This window comes from Mirounga angustirostris, unplaced genomic scaffold (assembly GCF_029215605.1).
Source record: "Mirounga angustirostris isolate CCGP_5_RB_7025 unplaced genomic scaffold, mMirAng1.0.hap1 SCAF_13, whole genome shotgun sequence".
NCBI lineage: Eukaryota > Metazoa > Chordata > Mammalia > Carnivora > Phocidae > Mirounga > Mirounga angustirostris.
Window position 1 is genome coordinate 77987291 of NW_026991721.1, and position 23404 is coordinate 78010694.

General features: G+C 35.7%; 1 protein-coding gene across 12 annotated transcripts in view; it reads left to right on the forward strand.

Annotated features, from left to right (window-relative positions):
- CNTN5 (contactin 5) overlaps positions 1 to 23404 on the forward strand; it is a 1392146-nt gene that overhangs the window by 1030669 nt on the left and 338073 nt on the right. For all 12 annotated transcript variants that reach the window (XM_064577192.1, XM_064577190.1, XM_064577193.1 and 9 more), the window contains one exon: positions 20848 to 21029. In XM_064577192.1, the coding sequence (XP_064433262.1) occupies positions 20848 to 21029 (182 nt within the window). The remainder of the gene's footprint in view (positions 1 to 20847; positions 21030 to 23404) is intronic.

Sequence of the window (23404 nt, forward strand, 5' to 3'; positions counted from 1 at the left end):
CCAAAGGGGGAGCAAGATGGCAGAGGAGTAGGGGACCTGGATTTCGTCTGGTCTCAGGAATTCAGCTACATAGGGATCAAACCATTCTGAACACCTACAAACTCAACAGGAGATCAAAGAAAAGAATAGTAACAACTCTCTGAACAGAAAAGCAACCACTTTCTTAAAGGTAGGACGTGCGGAGAAGTGAATCCAAGGCGATATTCGGGAGGATAGACGGCGGGGGAGGGGCCTCCGTTGGCCGCTTCTGGCAAGTGATAGAGCTGCGGATCACAAAGTCGGAACTTTTAGAAGTCTGCTCCACTGAGGGACGTCACTCTGGTGGCTAAGCGGGGGTGGAACCCTCATGGGACAGTGTGGTCTCAGGACCCTCGGGGTCACAGAAAGACCAGGGGTGCCTGAGTGTGGAAGAGCTCCCACGTATCAGAGCGGGGAAGCCGGCTGCAGAAACGGAGCCGAGGAGTGGGCTCTCAGCTCAGGGTTGCCATAAACCGTGATCCACAGCACAGTCAGGCCACTGCTCCTCCAGCAGGGACCCAACAAGCGGCAGATCCAGGGAGACTCACCTTCTTCCCTGGGGAAGAAAGGCGCCGGAGTGCACCACAGGGATCTGCTGGGTTTGGAGACTCCACCCGGGGTCGGGTGCCAGAGATAGAAATGCACGGTCACAGGCTGGGTGAGCACGGAGTGAGGCCAGAGACCGGGGAGACGGGAGTGACTGATGGCTTTTTTCTGGAGGTGCACTGAAGAGCAGGGCCCAGAGTTCTTGGCTCCTCCGGGGCGGAGATTGGGAGGCTGCAATTTTCACTCTCGGCCTCCAAAGCTGTACGGAAATCTTGCAGGGAACAAAAGCTCCAGAGAGAAAACCCGAGCAGATTACCTAGCCTGGACAGGGCAAGGGCGGGGCAATTCCACCTCCAGCAAAGACATTTGGGAACCACGGCAACAGGCCCCTCCCCCAGAAGATCAGCGAGAACAGCCAGCCAAGACCAAGTTTACCCATCAAGGATAACAGCAGAACTCCAGGGCTAGGGGAACAACGCACATAGAATTCATGGCTTTTTTACCATGATTCTTTAGTCTTTCAAAGTTAATTTTTTTTAACTTTTTTTTTTAATTTTTCTTTTTCTCTTTTTCAATCAACATCTTATCAATCCCTTTTTTAAAGAAACATTTTTATTTTTCATTTTTAGAGTCATATTCTATCCCTTCATAGTAGTTACCCGTATTTTTGTCATATACATATAAGTTGTTCTCTCTTTAAAATTTTGAGATATTTAATTCTAACAGATCAAAATATACTGTAAATCTCTAGTGTATGGCTTTTTTCTACTCCACTGCCTGATCACAATCGCTCCTTTTCCTTTTTTTTTTTAAATCCTCTTCTTTCCTTTTTCAAATAACTTCTTCTCAATTCCTTTTATAATTTTTTTTATAATTTCCATCTTTATAGTCATATTCCATCCCTTCATCATATCAACCCTTATTTCTGTACATATATAAGTTTTTCTTTCTTTCAAATTTTGGAAGGCACTTTCTTCTAACAGACCAAATTACACCCCAAATCTAGTATGTGACACTGATCTATATACCAGCCTGATCATATTTGATCATATTATGTTTTTTTGTTGTTGTTTTGTTCTGTTTTTGTTTGTTTTTATCTTTATCTTTTCCTTTCTTTCTTTCTTTCTTTCTTTCTTTTCCTTTTTTCTCTCTTTCCCTTTCTTTTCCCACTGCTTCAGGTCTTTTCTGATTTGTTTAGAGTATATTTTCTGGGGATGTTGTTACCCTGTTAGCATTTTGTTCTCTCATTAATATATTCTCCTCTGGACAAAATGACAAGACGGAAAAAATCACAACAAAAAGAACAAGAGGTAGTACCAACTGCCAGGGACCTACTCAATACGGACATTAGTATGATGTCAGATCTAGAGTTCAGAATCATCACTTTAAAGATAATAGCTGGGCTTGAAAAAAACATGGAAGTTATTACAGAAACCCTTTCTAGAGAAGTAAAAGAACTAAAACCTAACCAAGTCAAAATCAAAAAGGCTATTAATGAGATGAAATCAAATATGGGGTGCTAACTGCTAGGATAAATGAGGCAGAAGAGAGAATCAGTGATATAGAAGACCAAATGATGGAAAATAAAGAAGCTGATAAAAAGAGAGATAAACAACTACTGGATCATGAGGGCAGAATTCGAGGGATAACCGATACCATAAGACGAAACAACATTAGAATAATTGGGATCCCAGAAGAAGACGAAAGAGAGAGAGGGGCAGAAGGTATAATGGACAAATTATAGCAGAGAACTTCCCTAATTTGGAGAAGGAAACAGGCATCAAAATCCAGGAAGCACAGAGAACCCCTCTCAAAATCAATAGAAATAGGTCAACACCCCGACAGCTAATAGTAAAACTTACAAGAATCAGAGACAAAGAGAAAATCCTGAAAGCAGCTCAGGAGAAGAGATATGTAACCTACAATGGTAGAAACATTAGATTGGCAACAGACCTATCCACAGAGACCTGGCAGGCCAGAAAGGACTGGCAGGATATATTCAGAGCATTAAATGAGAAAAATGTGCAGCCAAGAATCCTATATCCAGCTAGGCTGTCATTGAAAATAGAAGGAGAGATAAAAAGCTTCCAGGACAAACACAAAGTAAAGGAATTTGCAAACACAAAAACAGTCCTACAAGAAATCTTGAAAGGGGCCCTCTAAGCAAAGAGAGAGCCTAAAAGCAACATAGACCAGAAAGGAACACAGACAATATACAGTAACAGTCACCTTACAGACAATAAAATGGAACTAAATTCATATCTTTCAATAGTTACACTGAATGTTAATGGGCTAAATGCCCCAATCAAAAGACACAGGCTTTTAGATTGGATTAAAAAAGAAGACCCATTGATATGCTGTCTGCAAGAGACTCATTTCAGACCCAAAGGCTCCTCCAGATTTAAAGTGAGGGGGTGGAAAACCATTTACCATGCTAATGGACACCAAAAGAAAGCTGGGGTGGCAATCCTTATATCAGACAAATTAGATTTTAAACCAAAGACTGTAGTAAGAGATGAGGAAGGACACTATATCCTACTTAAAGGGTCTATCCAACAAGAAGATCTAACAATTGTAAATATCTATGCCCCTAACATGGGAGCAGCCAATTATATAAGGCAATTAATAACAAAAGCAAAGAAACACATTGACAACAATACAATAATAGCGGGGACTTTAACACCCCCCCCCCTCACTGAAATGAACAGATCGTCTAAGCAAAAGATCAACAAGGAAATAAAGGCTTTAAATAACACACTGGACCAAGTGGACTTCACAGACATATTCAGAGCATTCCATCCCAAAGCAACAGAATACACATTCTTCTCTAGTGCCCATGGAACATTCTCCAGAATCGATCACATCCTAGGTCATAAATCAGGTCTCAACCAGTACCAAAAGATTGGGATCATTCCCTGCCTATTTGCAGACCACAATGCTTTGAAACTAGAACTCAATCACAAGAGGAAAGTCGGAAAGAACTCAAATACATGGAGGCGAAAGAGCATCCTACTGAAGAATGAATGGGTCAACCAGGAAATTAAAGAAGAATTAAAAAAATTCATGGAAACCAATGAAAATGAAAACACAACTGTTCAAAATCTTTGGGATGCAGCAAAGGCAGTCCTAAGAGGAACGTATATAGCAATAGAAGCCTTTCTCAAGAAACAAGAAAGGTCTCAAGTACACAACCTAACCCTACACCTAAAGGAGCTGGAGAAAGGACAGCAAATAAAGCCTAAGCCCAGCAGGAGAAGAGAAATAATAAAGATCAGAGCAGAAATCAATGAAATAGAAACTAAAAGAACAGTAGAGCAGATCAACGAAACTAGGAGCTGGTTCTTTGAAAGAATTAACAAGATTGATAAACCCCTGACCAGACTTATCAAAAAGAGAAGAGAAATGACCCAAATCAACAAAATCATGAATGAAAGAGGAGAGATCACAACCAACACCAAAGAAATACAAACAATTATAAGAACGTATTATGAGCAACTCTATGCCAGCAAATTAGATAACCTGGAAGAAATGGATGCATTCCTAGAGATGTATCAACTACCAAAACTGAACCAGGAAGAAATAGAAAACCTGAACAGACCTATAACCACTAAGGAAATTGAAGCAGTCATCAAAAATCTCCCAAAAAACAAAAGCCCAGGGCCAGATGGCTTCCCAGGGGAATTCTACCAAACATTTCAAGAAGAATTCATACCTATTCTTTTGAAACTGTTCCAAAAAATAGAAATGGAAGGAATACTTCCAAACTCGTTTTATGAGGCCAGCATTACCTTGATCCCCAAACCAGACAAAGACCCCATCAAAAAGGAGAATTACAGACCAATATCCCTGTTGAACATGAATGCAAAAATTCTCACCAAAATACTAGCCAGTAGGATCCAACAGTACATTAAAAGGATTATTCACCACGACCAAGTGGGATTTATCCCTGGGCTGCAAGGTTGGTTCAACATCCGCAAATCAATCAACGTGATACAATACATTAACAAAAGAAAGAACAAGAACCATATGATCATCTCAATAGATGCAGAAAAAGCTTTTGACAAAGTACAGCATCCTTTCTTGATCAGAACTCTTCAGAGTATAGACATAGAGGGTACATACCTCAATATCATAAAAGCCATCTATGAAAAACCTACAGCAAATATCATTCTCAATGGGGAAAAACTGAAAGCTTTCCCCCTAACATCAGGAACGCGGCAGGGATGTCCACTATCACCACTGCTATTCAACATAGTATTAGAAGTCCTAGCAATAGCAATCAGACAACAAAAAGAAATAAAAGGCATCCAAATTGGCAAGGAAGAAGTCAAATTCTCACTCTTTGCAGATGATATGATACTTTATGTGGAAAACCCAAAACACTCCACCCCAAAACTGCTAGAACTCATACAGGAATTCAGTCAAGTGGCAGGATATAAAATCAATGCACAGAAGTCAGTGGCATTCCTATACACCAACAACAAAACAGAAGAAAGAGAAATTAAGGAGTCGATCCCATTTACAATTGCACCCAAAACCATAAGATACCTAGGCATAAATCCAACCAAAGAGACAAAGGATCTGTACTCAGAAAACTATAAAATACTCATGAAAGTAATTGAGGAAGACACAAAGAAATCAAAAAACGTTCCATGCTTATGGCCTGGAAGAACAAATATTGTGAAGATGTCAATGCTACCTAGAGCAATCTACACATTCAATGCAATCCCCATCAAAATACCATCCACTTTTTTCAAAGAAATGGAACAAATAATCCTAAAATTTGTATGGAACCAGAAAAGACCCCACATAGCCAGAGGACTGTTGAAAAAGAAAAGCAAAGCTGGCAGCATCACAATTCCGGACTTCCAGCTCTATTACAAAGCTGTCATCATCAAGACAGTATGATACTGGGACAAAAACAGACACATAGATCAATGGAACAGAATAGAGAGCCCAGAAATGGACCCTCAACTCTATGGTCAACTCATCTTTGACAAAGCAGGAAAGAATGTCCAATGGAACAAAGACAGTCCCTTCAACAAATGGTGTTCGCAAAATTGGATAGCCACATGCAGAAGAATGAAACTGGACCATTTCCTTACACCACACACAAAAATAGACTCCAAATGGTTGAAAGACCTCAATGTGAGACAGGAGTCCATCAAAATCCTAAAGGAGAACACAGGCAGCAACCTCTTCAACCTCAGCCACAGCAACTTCTTCCTAGAAACATTGCCAAAGGCAAGGGAAGCAGGGGCAAAAATGAACTATTGGGACTTCATCAAGATAAAAAGCTTTTGCAAAGCAAAGGAAACAGTCAACAAAACCAAAAGACAACCGACAGAATGGGAGAAGATATTTGCAAATGACATATCAGATAAAGGGCTAGTATCCAAAATCTATAAAGAACTCATCAAACTCAACACCCAAAGAACAAAGAATCCAATCAAGAAATGGGCAGAAGACATGAACAGACATTTTTCCAAAGAAGACATCCAAATGGCCAACAGACACATGAAAAAGTGCTCAACATCGCTCAGCATCAGGGAAATCCAAATCAAAACCTCAATGAGATACCACCTCACACCAGTCAGAATGGCTAAAATTAACAAGACAAGAAACAATAAATGTTGGTGAGTATGTGGAGAAAGGGGAACCTTCCTATGCTTTTGGTGGGAATGCAAACTGGTATAGCCACTCCAGAAATCAGTATGCAGGTTCCTCAAGACGTTAAAAATAGAGCTACCCTATGACCCAGCAATTGCACTACTGGGTATATACCCTAAAGATACAGATGTAGTCAAATGAAGGGGCACCTGCACCCTAATGTTCATAGCAGCAATATCAACAATTGCCACCCTGTGGAAGGAGCTGAGATATCCTTCAACAGATGAATGGGTAAAGAAGATGTGGTTTATACATACAATGAGATATTACTCAGCCATCAGGAAGGATAAATATCAACAATTCACATCAACGTGGATGGAACTGGAGGGTATTATTTTAAGTGAAATAAGTCAGTCAGAGAAAGACAATTATACTGTTTCACTCATATGTGGAATAGAAGAAATAGTGCAGAGGATCATAGGGGAAGGGTGGGAAAACTGAATGGGAAGAAATCAGACAGAGAGACACACCATGAGAGACTTGACTTTGGGAAACAAACTGAGGGTTGAGGAAGGGGAGGTGAGTGTGGGTATGGGGTAGCTGGGTGATGGGCATTAAGGATGGCACATTATGTGATGAACCCTGGGTGTTATACGCAGCTGATGAATCATTGAACGCTACATCTGAAACTAATAATGTACTATATGTTGACTAATTGAATTTAAATAAATAAATAAATAAATAAATAAATAAATAAGTAGGGGCTCCTGGGTGGCTCAGTCAGTTAAGCATCTACCTTTGGCTCGGGTCATGTTCCCAGGGTCCTGGGATCGAGCCCCAGGTCAGGCACCCTGCTCAGCAGGGAGTCTGCTTCTCTCTCTGCCCCTCCCCCTGCTTGTGCTCTCTCTCTCTCTCTCTAGCTTGCTCTATCTCAAATAAATAAAAAAAATCTTTTAAATAAATAAATAGATAAAAATAATGAATTCCATTTTTGTGTATCTAAAAAAAATAAAAATAAATAAAAATGGGCAACGATTTGAATAGACATTTCTCCAAAGAAGACATGCAGATGACCAACATGAAACGATCAACATGAATAGATCCTTAATGTCATTTATCATTGGTAAAACACAACTTAATAACACAATGAGATATCAGCTACCTTGTTAGAATGGTTATTAAAAAAAAAAAAAAGATAACCTGTGTTGGTGAAAATGTGGAGAAATTGAAACCCTTATACTTTGTGGGTGGGAGTGTAAAACAGTTCATCTACTGTTTAATGCACATTAATAAATGAATGGATAAGGAAAAGGAGGTATATGCATACAATAGAATATTACTTGGCCTTAAAAAAGGGTATCTTGCCATATGGATTAAATTTGAGAATACTATGCTAAGTGAAAAAGCATCAGAAAAGAGAAATACTGCATGATACTACTTACATGAGGCATAGAAAATAATCAAACACAAAGAAGCAGAGAATAGAATGGCAGTTGTCAGGAGCCGGGGAGAAAAGAAAATGGCAAGTTATTATAGAATGTGTATAAATTTTCAGTTATGTAAGATGGTTAAGTTTTAGAGATTTGCTGTATGTCATTGTGCTGATAGTTAACAGTATTGTTTTGGACACTTAAAAATGTATTAAGAGAGTAGATCTCCTGTTAAATATTCTTACCACAATATGAAGGAGGGAAGGGAGGGAGGGAGGAATGAATAAATAACTTCAATGAGGTAGTATACACAAAGTGTTTAGAACAGTATCTGGCATATGGTAAGAGCCCAGTTCATATGCTCTCCTGTTTTCACACATTCAAGCTAGAAGCCCAGAAACTGATGTGGCCATCTTTTTTTTTTCTCATTCATACTCCACCTAGGATCAAGTTCTGTTAGTTTTTTCTACCTCTTAAATATCTTTTTTTTAAAAAAGGTTTATTTATGTGAGAGAAAAAGAGTACAAAAGTATGGGGTGGGGCACAGGGAGAGGGAGAGAGAGAGAGAAGGAGAGAAGCAGACTCCCTGCTGAGGGCAGAGCCTTTCATGGGGCTTGATCCCAGGACCTTGAGATCATGACCTGAGCCAAAACCAAGAATCAGATGCCTAACTGACTGAGCCACCCAGATGTCCTTACCTCTTAAATATCTTAAATATTTACTTCTTATTTCCACCCCATTACCTTTGTCTAAACCAGAGTCATCTTTCATATAGATTTATCTGCCTCCTAATGTTTCTCCCTACTAATAGTGCTAATTTTCAGTGCATTCTTATTGCTGTATACAGAATATCTTAAACCAGGGACTGGCAAACTATGGACCACAAACTCATCACCTTTATTTATAAATAAAATTTTATTAGAGCACAGTCATACCCATTCACTTATGTATTACCTATGTCTTCTTTCACACTACAATGGCAGAGTTGAATTGCTATTTACATCTGGCCCGCAAGCCTAAAACGTTTAGTCTCTCTCTTTAAAAAAAAGTTTATGGAACCCTATCCTAAACTCAAATATGAACATTACACCACTGCTTAAAACATTTCAATGATTTTCAGTACCACTAGGAAAAGTCCAAAACCTTTAAAACTATTTTTAAAGTACTTCATACTCTCCCATGCCAGCCACTTCAGTCTTCTCACTAGCCACTGCCAAACAAACACCAGTTCTTTAAATACTTATCTTATTCCCAATGCTATTAACTCTTCCTTGAAGATTTTTCTCTCTGCCTGGATAACTCCTCCTCATTCTTCAAGTATGAATTTAGTTTACTTGCTTAAAGAAGTGTTTTCCACCTCCCACCAGACTCAATTGGGTGTTCCTATCTCTGTACTTCCTCTAAATTATGTCTTTAAGTCATTACCTAACTATTTGCATGAAAGTCCCATATCTATCATGTTCACCATTATAACCTTAAAAAATATTGCAGAGCTTAGCACATAGTAGGTATATCATGTATAATTGTTTAATGAATGAATTAATAAACATAACATAATCCCAAAAACTTCTTTCAGCCATCTGCAAACCTAATCAAGGAACCTAATGTTTCTTGCAAAGATAACCTAGCATGTGATTCTTCTGAGTCCTCCTTGGATGGCTGGATTCAAGAGTCTCTGATTTGAAGGATAAGAAGCACCTGGATGGCACCACATGTGGAAAGGAAGGCATCCAATTGCCTATATTTGGGACATAACCTGACCTCAGAATTGACTGTTTTCACTGTAACATTATTATTTTTATGAAGGAAAATAAGTAAATTTTATAAAACAATGGTAAAAACATAAAGGTCATACCAGCCCATGATCTCAAAAAGACTACCAAGATTTTTTACCTAAATTTGATCCTTTGCCTAAGATAATTAAAAATGATGGGACGACATACTCTGAGCTGTGACTCTTAGGTCTTAAGCAGAAATAATACCATGGGAAGGCTATGAGTCAAGAATCCTGACGTTGGTCAAGAATCCTGACTTTGGGGGCACCTGGGTGGCTCAGTTGGTTAAGCGACTGCCTTTGGCTCAGATCATGATCCTGGAGTCCCAGGATCGAGTCCCGCATCGGGTTCCCTGCTCAGCGGGCAGTCTGCTTCTCCCTCTGACCCTCACCCCTCTCATGCTCTCTCTCTCTCATTCTCTCTCTCAAATAAATAAATAAAATCTTTAAAAAAAAAAAAAAGAATCCTGACTTTGGTCAAGAATCAGAATGCAGAGGGATCTAGAGCTTATACTTGGAGGAATGCAGTTAATTTCTTCTCCAAAAGCATGCAAATTAGTCTGATTATTTGGTGGCTGAGACAAGGGATCTCAAAAAAGATCCAGGCATCATATTCACTGCCCCTGAAAGTTTCCAAACTTTTACAAAGAAAACTTTTGCTTTCAAATATTTTGCATATTATGTAGCTAGCAGTAATCACCCACATTAGTGATTGATTTCTTCTTCTTCTTCTTCTTTTTTTTTTTTTTTTCTGGATAAGAGATTATAAAAGAAAAAAATAACTTTGGCTCAATAGCTTTTTTTATGATGGCTTTTTATGTGCTTTCTTTATGTGCTTTCTTAGAGAAAAGTTATAAAACTTAGTTCTTTCAGTTTCTATCAAAGATATACAGTGTTTCCTTTTTTTGTGCAAGTCACAAAGGAGCCATAACTGTATATATTTTCACATCAGATGTAAAATTCATGTCTCACTTGTGACTTATGCAAGGAAAATAGGAAGCTCCATTAGACAGACCTACAATTTGTCTATAAATGGTGATTTGCAGATGGGGAGTACTTTCTTTTGAAATCATTAAATCTTTACAGCTAAGTATTCCTTCTGCCTTGACAGATTCTATACATTACCTTATCATATGTATAAAAATGATCTTTAAAAAATACCTTTAATGACTGCAACAATGGCCAAAGTTCATCCAACACTTTCCTAACTTTCTAGAACTACATTTAGAGGCACTTTTTATCCTGTCACTTCAATAGCACATAACAAAAAGCTTGTGTCAGAATTTCAATGCAGCTTCACAACATCTTTTACTGTTATTAACAGATATTTTTGAGCCAAATGAATAATGCCATCCTCAGTATAACATTAGCTAGAAGAAAGTTCCTTTATCTTCTTTAAGTTGCATTGCTTATTCTACATGAAAATCAAATGTAGACTTGAACAGATATAATTTCAACAGACTAAAATAGGGAAAAACCTAACTGTGCTCTGGCTTACCATCAAAGCTGATATTTCTACTAATCCTTTCAGTATAGCTGAAATCAGTCTTCTTCTTAAGCAACAATTCCACATCCATGTTATTATTGAAAAGAAATTTGTTTTGAATAATAATATGAAACATTAAATTCTTATTGTATGCATAATTTTTAAAATCCCACATGCCTACAAAAAATGAATGAATTATTCTTGATTACAAATAAGTCATTTGAAAGCAACAAAAATATTTGATTTCCCCTAAGTCGTCATGGACAAAGTAAATGACCATGGGGTATCCAAAATGCCTGTAAAAGGTGAGCACTGCCAGTAGGCTCATGATCACTATTTCATTTAATAATAGTATATGCGTATTATTGCATACAGAAATCCTTCCAAATAAGCTTTCAACCACTCCATCAATACTTTCCAAATTTTCACATTCCAAAGCTTCTAACAGCTTAGAGGCAAACATTTTAAGATACTAATCTTGAGGATATGAGAAAGACAAAAAAGGAAGTAAATAGCATTAAAACATTCATAATTTGAAGAAATCTTTATTTTTGATGGGGAAACGTGCACTTTCCATAAACTTGCAAGTGCTTTCCTGCATACATCATGCAATGTAGCATATCAAGTTATGTGAAGTTCCACCAATCTGCCATGCTATCTCACAGTTTTCTGTGTTCATGTACATGGATGAACTTGGATTTTACTGCCGAGAATATACTTTTTCTGCCTAGATTAATTTTCCTCATCCTTCAAGGCTCACCTCCTGTGTCATCTCTTTGGGCTGCATTCCCACACCTCCTAGTCTAATATAAATAGTCTTCTTGACTGTGTTCTCTTAGCACTGTCTCCTGTATTTGAATCATTGAGTTCATTTTTTTGCCTTTTCAATTAAGTTATGGATTTCTAAAGGCATTAGGTCATTCATTTTATTTATCTTTACTTCTAATACACGTCTGACATATAGTGAAGTTCTCTTGATTTTTTCCTTGTTAGATCTCTTTTTTTCTTATGTCATCAAACACAGTTTTCTCTCCCTAGTACCAGAAGTGTTTTCTCATGCCCTTTGCAATCTTATATCTTGGATGTACTCATCCCCATCCCACAGACTTTTGTTTCTATTCATATTGGGTTTCTTTCTTTGGTAGATTAAATGAGTGGATGCTTAAGAATTGAGATTTTATTAAAGTTAAGTAAATAAAGTAGCTTAAAATGGTTCAAGCAGGAGTCAGAAAGTCAATGGAATACCACTCAAAATTAAGACATGAAAAATTTAGGAAAATGTAGAATAACAACTTTGACTTTGTGACTATTTGAGGTAGTGTATTCTTAGGTAAATAATTAAAGGTTAGCTATAATTCTATTTACTAAGCCCCAAACACAAACTAAGGTAGAAGTGATATAAAGATTAGAGAAAGAAGAAAAAGATACCATGTAAAATAAGTGTTTAGTAATTTTGTATTTTACTGAGAAAATATAGAAATCTAGATATAAGAAAGAAATATCAGGGCGCATGGGTGGCTCAGTCGTTAAGCGTCTGCCTTCAGCTCAGGTCATGGTCCCAGGTCCTGTGATTGAGCCCCGCATTGGGCTCCCTGCTCAGCAGGAAGCCTGCTTCTCCCTCCCCCACTCCCCCTGCTTCTGTTCCCTCTCTCGCTGTGTCTCTCTCTGTCAAGTAAATAAATAAAATCTTTAAAAAAAAAAAGAAAAATATCAAAGAATGATTATTCTCATATGAAAAATTTACCTGATAGGCTTAATAGCAGATTAAACACTGTAGAAGGAAAGATGAATGAACTTGAAGGTAGAAGAAAAATAAACTATACAAAATATAGTATATAGAGAACAAAAACCTGAATTGTGCTAAGAGATCTGTGAAACAATAATTAAGTTATCTAACGTACATAAAAATTTAGTCCCAGAAGATAAGGGTAGGCCAAAAAAAAAAAAAATCAAAGATTGTGACCAAAAAATCACATTATTGAAAAATACAACTTCACAGATCCCCAAAGTACAATGAAACACAAGTAACATAAACACAAAGAAAAATACATCAAAGCACACCATAATCTAATTACTAAAAACAGTGATAAAAAATCTTTAAAAAATAGTTTACTTAGAGTCATTTATCCAGTGAAAATATTCTTCAAACTGAAAGCAAAATAATGACATTATCAAACAAAAACAAGACCTTGAATAATTTGTTGTAGTAGTACTATAAGAATGTTAAGGAAAGTTCTCTAGGCTAATGGAAAGCTAATACTATTTGGAAATTCCAATTCTCACAAAAGAATGAAGAGCAAGAAATGCTTATATATATGCATGTGTGTTTGTGTGTGTAAATATAAAATATATTTACTCTTTTAGTTTCTCAAATTTCTAATTTCCACTTTTTTTCTCTAAAGTAAAAATAATAACAATGTATTGGAGGGTTTATAAAGTATGTAGAAATAATATGTATGATAAGTATAGCACAAAGGATGGGAAGGGAGACATGTTAGCATAATGTTCTCAGGTAAATATTGCAAACTTTAGAACAACCATGCACACATTTAAAAAAAAACAGATATACTTAATAAACCAATAGAGGACTTTAATGAAATACTAAAAAAATTAATTAATAAAAAAATAAGGCAAGAAAAGAAGGCAAAAAAGAAACAAATGATTTATGGGATAGACAGAAAACTCAACGCTAGACTTAAACCCAACTGCAGATAATTATATGAAATGTAAATTCACTAAAACACACTAAAGTCAGACAGTGTCAGACTGGATGAAAAAGCAAGACCTTATTATATGCTATCTGCAAGAATTCTGCTTTAAATCATACGTGTGTGTGTGTGTGTGTGTGTTATGAAACCCCAAGTTCAGCTACTTGTCACTGGAAAAGACAATACTCAAGGGACAAGTTTTGACTAGAAAGGAATTTGAACTTTATTCAGGAGGCCAGCCACCTGAGGAGAAGGTGGATACTTGTCCAAAAGCCAACTCCAAGGTTTCTGCTTGGTCCGGGGGTTTATAAAGGGGGCTAAGGTTGTCAGTCAGTAAACGGAGTGCCATGGTCTGCAACATTTCTTGATTATGTACAAACTTGATGCTGCCAGATAACAAATATTATCTCAGTGTTTGGGGGTTGTGTGGGGGTGGGGGGTCTGGTTCTTATTTTATGATGTGCAGGACTTCTCTGTTCTTTCTGTAAGGGAGGTAAGGTCTACAGATACACAAAAGGAGGTTATTAAAATCATTTGTGTGACCTGAAAAAAAAAAAAAAAAACAGTTTGCTAAAAACTATTGCTAGGCTAACCAGAAAGCTGAGGCACCTTCAGACAGACTTGCTAGTCTCTGTGGCCTGGGAAAGTTTTGGACCTTCATTCCTTAAGGCCAGTACCCTCTCTGCTACTGATCCAGGGACTTAGGTCAGCAAGTAAGGAATGTGTTATCCTGAAGCAAGTTAACCCTTAAGGCTCTTACATGTGGGTATAAATATAGATATATAGATTTTGCTAATCTGTTAGGTATGAAATGGAATTTCATTATGGTCTAAATTTGCATTTTTCTAATCATTAATGAGATTGAATGCATTTTCATGTTTCTTGATCATTTATGTTTCCTCTTTTATCTTTTGCTTATTTTTACAAGTTTTTTTTTCTTATAGATTTGTCAGAGTTATTTATTTAATCTATTAGTATTTGTCAGTTATTTCTGTGGCAAATGGGTTCTCCCAGGTTGTGTCCTTTAATGAAAATAAATTGTTAATATTAATGCAGTCAAATGCATCAATATTTTTGTAGATGGCAATGTTTTAAATATTGTTAGAAAAATCACTCCCCTTTCCTACAAGTACATAAAAACATTTTCCTATATATCTTTCTACAAGAGTTACCACTGATTGGGAAAAAAAGTGAAACTGAAGGATCATGTAGAGGGTTTGGTACCTGAATGATGTTTGATACATCATTCTTTCCTTATTCTATTGGCCAGAACTCAATCACATGCCCCTGATTAAAGGTTGCTAGAAAATAAGGTCTAATTACATGCCCAGGAAGAAAGGGAAATGTGTGTTTTGAACTCTTAGCTAGTCCATTCTTCTGAAGAACATTTGAATTCTTCCCACACATTGAATGTACTCACCCTTTCCCCAAGGGAGATAAACTGAATCCCATCTGGTCTCTGTATCTACTTGAGTCCAAGATTTCCACATCTCCATCAGGTCCAGATATGGATTATCCTGATTCTGTAACATATATACTTAAAAGATAAATTCTGTGTCCTTACATATGGTTGAACAAGAATTGATTATCCACAGAAAATATTCCATTCAGAAAAGAGAAGAATGACAGACCCAAACTAGTCACTGGTTCATCACAAATATAAATTCTCTTACAAAATCATTCATTTTAAAGCCCCTCTCCCTTGGGTGTGGGGTGAATGTGAGGGAGTTCTTAATTAGACACTGACATCACTCTTTGGAAGAAATTGTCTTGTTTACCCTCCAGGGTATCTTGGCTCTACTCTGACATTTTCCTTTTTGTTTTATTCCATGGCCATAATTGAAATGTGTATTGAATATCCCCTCCTTGCAGGCCCAAATTTTGTAGTTCAAATTCCTGTTGGTCTACATTTGGAAACCTAAAATTTGTTGTAAGGCTCAAATACTCAATGTTTTGTTGTGCTTTAAATTCAGACTCCTGGTTTCTTTGGCAATGCCATTATCTCAACATCTAATTGGCTTCTGACCTATTTGCTTCCAATCAATTCCATGTACTAGTAACTTCGTTCAAAGTTATTCCCTAGAAATAATTAAGTCCCCATGTCTTTTTTTCTCAATATACTGGCAGCTACCTTGAAACCATCAGGCTTTTTTGGGAAGACAAAAACCCTTAGCTTTACCATGGGATTGATTTTTAATGGCCCCCTGGTATCTTATATCTTTTTATTCTTATTCCTACTGTCTAGGATCTATAAAAAATGAGATTTTTAAATCTAATTTCTAATCAATTATGTATTGCCACAGCAATGCTGCATAACAAAACACCCCAAAATTCAGCAGCTTAAATCAATAACCATTTATTATTAATAACACAACAAAATTGGTTGTGTGGTTCTACTGATTTGGCTCAGACTGAGCTGATAACAGATGAACTAGCTCATAAATATGTCAGCTCTAGGGTCCATTGGAAGCTAGTTAGCCTGGAATGTCCTTTGCCTAGACAATGTGTCCCTGTTCTTTGTGCTCTCTCATTCTCCTGCAGGTTAACTTAAATGGTTCTCATGGCAAAGTCAAGGGCTCAAGAGAAAGAGCAAAAGCACACAAATCCTTGTAAAGCTACATTCTAATAGCCAGTCATAAGGCATTCTAATAACAAGTCATAAGGCAACCTAAATTCAAAGTATTGGTTAACAGAATCTATCTCATAATGATAAAATCTGCAAAATCACATGGCAAAAGATATGCATATAGAGAGTAATTGAGAAGGAAGGCCATTTTTGCAATTAATCTGCTTTACTGACCATGGTCCCACATTTTGCAGTCTTTCTATTCTCATTAATTCTGCTGACAGTCCATCCAGTATTTTCCTGACCTCATCTCTTTTTTCTAATACTTTGATGAATCCACACACACTTTTAATATTCTAGTTTCTAACTCCTTCATTAGCCTATGTAAGCATTTGGATGACCTCTCCAAGTTATCAAAGATGAAAGTTTTACCAGATTGTTTTGCCACTACATAACAGGGTCTTCATTTTCTCATTCCCCAATATCAGATCCTATCTTTTTCATCCTGACTGTTCCAAATATGTTATGTCTTGTTATTACAGTTATCCATTTTTATGTCAATTTCTATGTTAGTAAAGTAATGCTGGTAGGTAAAAGAAGCATTCAAAGATTAGGGTCTTAGCAAGATAAACATTTATATATCATTCACATAGAATCCAAAGAGAGTTGTTGATTGGCACTGGTGAGGTAGTAGCTTGAAACTTTCCTCTACACAGTTATTTAAAGACCTAGTCTCTGCTATCTTCAACCTTTAAATTCCAAAATTGTCCTGGGCATTGATAGCCACCTAGGCAAAAGAAAAAGGTAGAATAGAGACTTTTGGGGGAACTATTCCACTACATTTCAGGGTCAGAAATCATGGTCAGCATCCTGGTCATGCCTATTTACATAGAAAAAAAGCAAATATGTGCCCAGGAGAAAAAAGAAATGGATTTGGGGAAGGGCTGAGCTTCCCACTCTTTGCTATATTACATTTTTTTGGAAAATTATACTTTTTAAATAATAACACTATTAATTTTACCGTGCATTCTTAAAATCTAGAGTTAATATCTTAACCGTCCTCCCCAAAGTAAAAGAACTTTAGGACATATTACTTCTTTACTCCTTTTTAATTTCATGTTCTTTTTGATCAATACAAATTCCACTGAAGATTTATTTTGACAAAAGTTAAATTTCTTTAAAATTTTGTAAAACACTAAAATAATATTTGAATTATGCAATTAATAACAAATACATCAAAGCTAATTTTTAAATTTTTATCATAAATAAAATATACCTTTTTATAGACATGTAACTATCACAATAATTCATCCTGTATTTAGCTACAAAGATTGATTCAACAAACTCCAAAAAGCAGAAATGGTACACCTCACTCTCTCTACAAATCAAAACATATGGCATGTGGCTATGTCTGGTATCAGAGGACAAGACAGTCTTATATGTTTTATTATTAAACATAAGTAATAACTATATTGATCATTCAGCTCAGAACATTAGAAGTACAATATAAATGTGCTGATCAAGAAAGAGGAATAAGTAAATAAAGAATGGAAACTCCTGAACTCAAACAAACAAACAAACAAACAAAAGAAAAGCTGAAAATTCAAAATTCTTATTTTAAAGACCAATAAAATAGATAAAATCTAACAAAGCTAATCATTTAAAAATCATTGTATCTAACATTTATTGGGTACTCACTATTTGCAACATATTTTGCTAAGTGGTTTACAAGAATATAGCTCACTTAATGCTCAGATAATTATGAGAATCATTATTTCATAAACATCTATTAAGTAGTATGTGCCTAGCAATCTATGAGACACTGTGAACATACTGATAAACAAAAGAAATAATGTTGCTGTCCTCAAGATATTTGCATTCTGAAGGAGCAAATAAATATGTCCATTTTACAGATGGAGAAATTAGATGCATTAACTTAGATAACTTTCCTAAGATCACATAACATCTTTGTGTTCCAATTGTATTTTTAACCTAAATTGCATTCCCCAAATTCCATGCTCTTAACCAACATGCAAAGCTTAAAAAGCTGGGGGGCAGGGGTGCTGCGGGTTGGGGAGAAAACATATACTACTGAAATTATAAAGGGGATACAAACATCCTCATCATATTATTGCAAATTGTTTTTGCCTGCTTGTTCTGTGCCAAGTACTTTAAATAATTAATGTTCACAACTACTCTCTGAAATATGTCCTATTATTTCCACCATATTTTACATTTGAGGGAACTGAAGAAATAAGATGTTAAATAACATATAGTTGCAGAACTTTTTTATCCCCAGGAAGTCTAGCTATGGAACCCACCCTTAACTACTACTACAATGTACAACCACTCATGATTAAGGAATTTTTTAATAATTTTAAACAATTATTTATGCAACTTACTGCTAAAACATTGAAATTAGGGATGGAATACGTGGAAACAAACCAACCACTAACTCACTAAGAAGTAAGCACACACACAAGCCAACAAACCTAATAAATTGAAAATAATGTCACCTTTAAATATAGATGCAAAAATCCTAATTTAAAAAAAATCATAAATCAATTCTCATACATATTAAAAGAATATGTTGTGCCAATGTAAGGATTATTCCAGAATGCAAGGTTCAATCCTCTTGGATGTTGGATATATGTACCTACCTAAATAAACAAGAAAAATTGTCAACTCTAATCCAGAAATTTCAATTCTATACCTTATTCCTAAGAAATAAATCAAAATGGTGTTCAAAATGCACAGGTGTTTATCATAGCATTGTTTATAATAGTGAACACTGCTATCCCTTCTATAAGAAAAATTAGTGTAAAAAATCGTAGACTTAGCAATTATAATCTATGGTAGAATGTTATAAGAGCTGTGAGTTATAAAAAATACACAAAGCATTTATATTTAAAAGAAAAAAAAATCCCTGCAGACTACAAAAATAAGGAAAGACTTTGCTGTGGAGGAGGCATTTAAGATAGGTCTCAAAGGATTAGTAGGATTTTAACAGATATAATTGGAAACACAGAGAGATATGTTTCTGGGTCAGGAGATATGGAAGGAAGTAATGAGAAATCTAATGGAAAAAGTAGACTAGGTCTAAACCATAAAGTGCATTAAATATAGATAGTAATAAATAAATCAGTGGGACAGAATTGAGAAGCCTGAAACAAATTCAAGTATGTGAGACCAATTATATGGCAAAGACAAGATACCAGATATTGTAGAGAAAGGAGTTTTACTTTAATGGTACTGAAATAATTAGTTATATTCCCTACCTAACACCCAAAACATGAATATAATCCAGGTGGATTAAAGATCAAACTATTCAAACAAAAACAAAAAGCAAACAAACAAACAAAAAAACCCACAAAATACAGCCAGAAACAATGCTGACAATATGGACATAAACTTAGGTTTACAGATAATTTTTTAAGTAAACAAAAATATAGAGGTTGTGAAGGAAACTATAGATATGTTTGTTTCTCCCCAAAATGTCCATAAAAGTGTATCAGAGATGCCATCATAAACTAACAATACACTGAGGGAGAATTTTTCTGAGAAACAAAGTCTTAGTGGCTCCAATACACAAAGAACTAAAAATACAAATAGGCAAATAGAAAAATGAAAGAAAAAATAGGAAAATAATATAAGCAAACAATTCACAGAAAAGCAGATGCAAATAGCCAATAGAAGTCTTAAAAAAAATTCCATCTTCTTTGAGTTCAGAGAAATATTAAAGTTGCAACAAAATGTCATTTTTTACTTTTTGATACTGACAAAAATTAAACAGATTGATCACATAAAATGGTTGCAAGGATATGGGGAAACAGCCTCATATATTACTGATAGATATGGAAACTGCTACTATATTATTGAAAAACAATCTGGCAGTACTTATTAAAATGAAAAATGTGAGTGCCCTTTTATCCATCAATTCCACTTTTGTGAATGTCTGCTGCAGAAAATAAAAGCAATAGTATATGATATATGTGCAAGGTTGTTTATAGCAATATGGTTTTTTAGTGGCAAAAAAAAAAAAAACTGGGACTACACTTAATGCCTAACTATAGGGGATGGTTCATTAAATTCTGATACATCTATATAATGGAATAATAGGCAGCTATTAACTAGAATAAGTCAGGAGCTGATCTTGAATTTGATTTTTTAGTTATAAAATATCAAGTACACAACTTATTTTTTTAAACAAAACAAAAATAACTCATCATATGTGTACATATATGCATCATAAAGACAAAGTGGGAGGTTACATGCAAACTGTATATGTTATTGCAAAAAGAAGATATTTGTGGAGGTGGGGGTAAAAGAGTTCTTAGTTCATTTATTTCATGAGTCTTTTGTTTAATGTCTTCGAATAATCATTCATTACTTTTGTAATTTCATCAAATTACTTTGCCATTCAAACAACTTAAAAAGTTTTTTTTAAAGTATAATGTATTAAAATATATAAAATATTGTCACTAAATTGCTTTACTGAAATATGAAAGAAAAGGAAACTATCTTCCTTGAGTGTAACTACTTCCCAAACAAAACACATGGAAAGTGAAGTATGTCAACCAGCACGTGGTCCTTAATTGTGATTACACGTTATTGTACTCAGCCTATTAAGTGCTTAAATTACCAGATAATAGAATCTATGTTCCTAATACTGGAAAGTGTATTAACAGCATTTTTGCTCCTTATTGTAGCCCAGTTCCAACAATCACATGGATGAAGGTTAATGGTTATATTCCTAGTAAGGCACGTCTGCGGAAGTCTCAGGCAGTGCTGGAAATACCCAACGTGCAGCTGGATGATGCAGGCCTATATGAGTGCAGAGCTGAAAACTCACGTGGAAAAAATTCCTTTCGTGGACAATTACAAGTGTACAGTAAGTGCTCTCAGCAAAGCATGTTGCTCTAGTCCCAAGATTCAGACTGAAAATGCAAATTAATTTGAACTAAATATTGTTTGTTAGGTAGTACAAAAAAAAACAAGTAATAATTTATATTCATACTTCTTTTGCATGGTAAAGCATCCTGTAAAATTACCCTATGCACAGAAGTGCTTTAAATTAAAAATGAATGGGGAATTATCAGGTCCTTTGTACTGAGAGTTGATATACTTAAAAATGAGATGTTTTCCTAACACCAAAGCCATTCTCTGATAAGTTAAAAATCTTGTAACCTTCATTGATTTATTCTTTCCATTGGCCTGAGTCAGGAGTTGTAAGCTATTGCCATGAACCAAATCCTGCCCAGCAGTCACTTTTTTGTAAATAAAATTTTATTGGAATGCAGCCACACCCATTTGTTTTCATATTGTCTATGTTAGCTTTTGCACTGCTGTGGCAGAATAAAGTAGTTGAGACAGAATTAAGTAGCTGATTTGCAAAGCCTAGAATATTTGCTATCTGGTCCTTTACAGAAAAAATTTTTTGCTGACCCCTGGCTTAAATTAATACATCTATAAGATAAATAGCCTCTACAGCCTACAAGCATTTATGTTGTCCAAAATGCCAAAGAGCCAACCAGGTTGTGTGTAAGAATTGGGTAAATATACTTCAAAAATATCTACAATCTCATCTTTACTTCTAAGGATCATAAATTGTATCTACTTTTCATATTTGCTTTTATAGTATATATTATGCATAATGGGCAAGTGATAGTATTATTTCCTAAATGAGGACAGATTTTCAAAAAAAAAAAAAGGGGGGGGGAATACTATAATCCAGAGCATTGTTATAAGAAAATTCAGAAGCTTTCAATATGAAATTATCCAAATTGCATATTTGTCTGAATCCACCAAGCAACTACAACTGTCACTATATCTCAAGATCAGTTCTCCTAAAAAGCCTAATATCCTTCAAAGGAACTCTTAAAGGAAAGCTTTAAATATTAATATCTGAATTCAACCTGGTTTTTCTTTCCTTATCTCTAATAAATCCTTTAGGATTTCAGCAGTCCAACCTTATTGAATCTACTATGCACATTTCATTTATTCATTTATTCAATTAATGTTTATTAAGTGCCTATTATTGCTCTACATCTTAGCAGTAGAGCTTTCAAAGAACTCGTGGTCCATTATATTAGATGAAAAAACTGGGGTGTCTGGGTGGCTCAGTCGTTAAGCGTCTGCTTTCGGCTCAGGTCATGATCCCAGGGTCCTGGGATCGAGCCCCGCATCGGGCTCCCTGCTCGGCGGGAAGCCTGCTTCTCCCTCTCCCACTCCCCCTGCTTGGGTTCCCTCTCTCGCTGTGTCTCTCTCTGTCAAATAAATAAATAAAATCTTAAAAAAAAAAAAAAAACACACATTAGAGCAGAGCATGCTGTCTGTTGTGATAAAGCCATGTGCAAAGGATTATGGGAGCAGAGTCCACTGCATTCTCCTGGGATGATCCAGGGAAAGCTTTCAAAAGGATTTCTTTAAGCCTTTTTTTAAAGGCTAAAGAGGGACAAGCATCCTGGAAAAAAGACATAGAGTCATTTAGAAGTTTGTAAGATTGAAATACTACCACTGGTTTGTTTATTTTTAGGCCATGGGTATTATAGTTTGATGAAATTCACAAAGCAAACTGTTCATTATTTCATATTACATAATTAAGTCAACTGTCTAGCCATTGGAAAAAAAATTGTTGCTTCTGTACCCCAGGGACAATAATTAACATTCAAATCATATCAGTTTGATTTAATTTGAATCCTATCAGTAACATTCATATCATATCAGTTTATCTTCAAAAGTCTGAAGTGATACTAGTTTGTCTCTACAGATAAAAATCTGATACTGAAAGACAAGTCTTCAACCAGAACCTTTCCACTCAGAACATAAAAAAATGCAAGGAGTGCCTGTTACTCTTAAGGCTATTTGGGAAAAGTTGCGAATCTTTCTGTGTGGTGAAAAAATGGCCCACACCTAAATTATAATTAGATTTACAGTTTGAGACAGAAGTTCCCATATGGCACTACTCTACTTGTACCCCTCCCCCCTCCAGCTACTTAATTCATAGCAGTAATGATTATTTCCAGGAAAGTAGAAAAAAAAATTGATTTCACTCAATATTACTGTTTACTTTAAGAGAGTATGCTACAAAGAAACAAAGTGTGGGCTCTCCTTGTCACACACAATTTGATGTACACTGTAGGCCAACAAGGTAAGGGCAAACCTGCCTAAAGCTTGCATCATTTTGGATAGAAAATAATCAAGATTGTAGACTAGAAAAAAGAAACCGGGCCAGCTTGCTACTCTGGTATATATTTCTGACAGTTT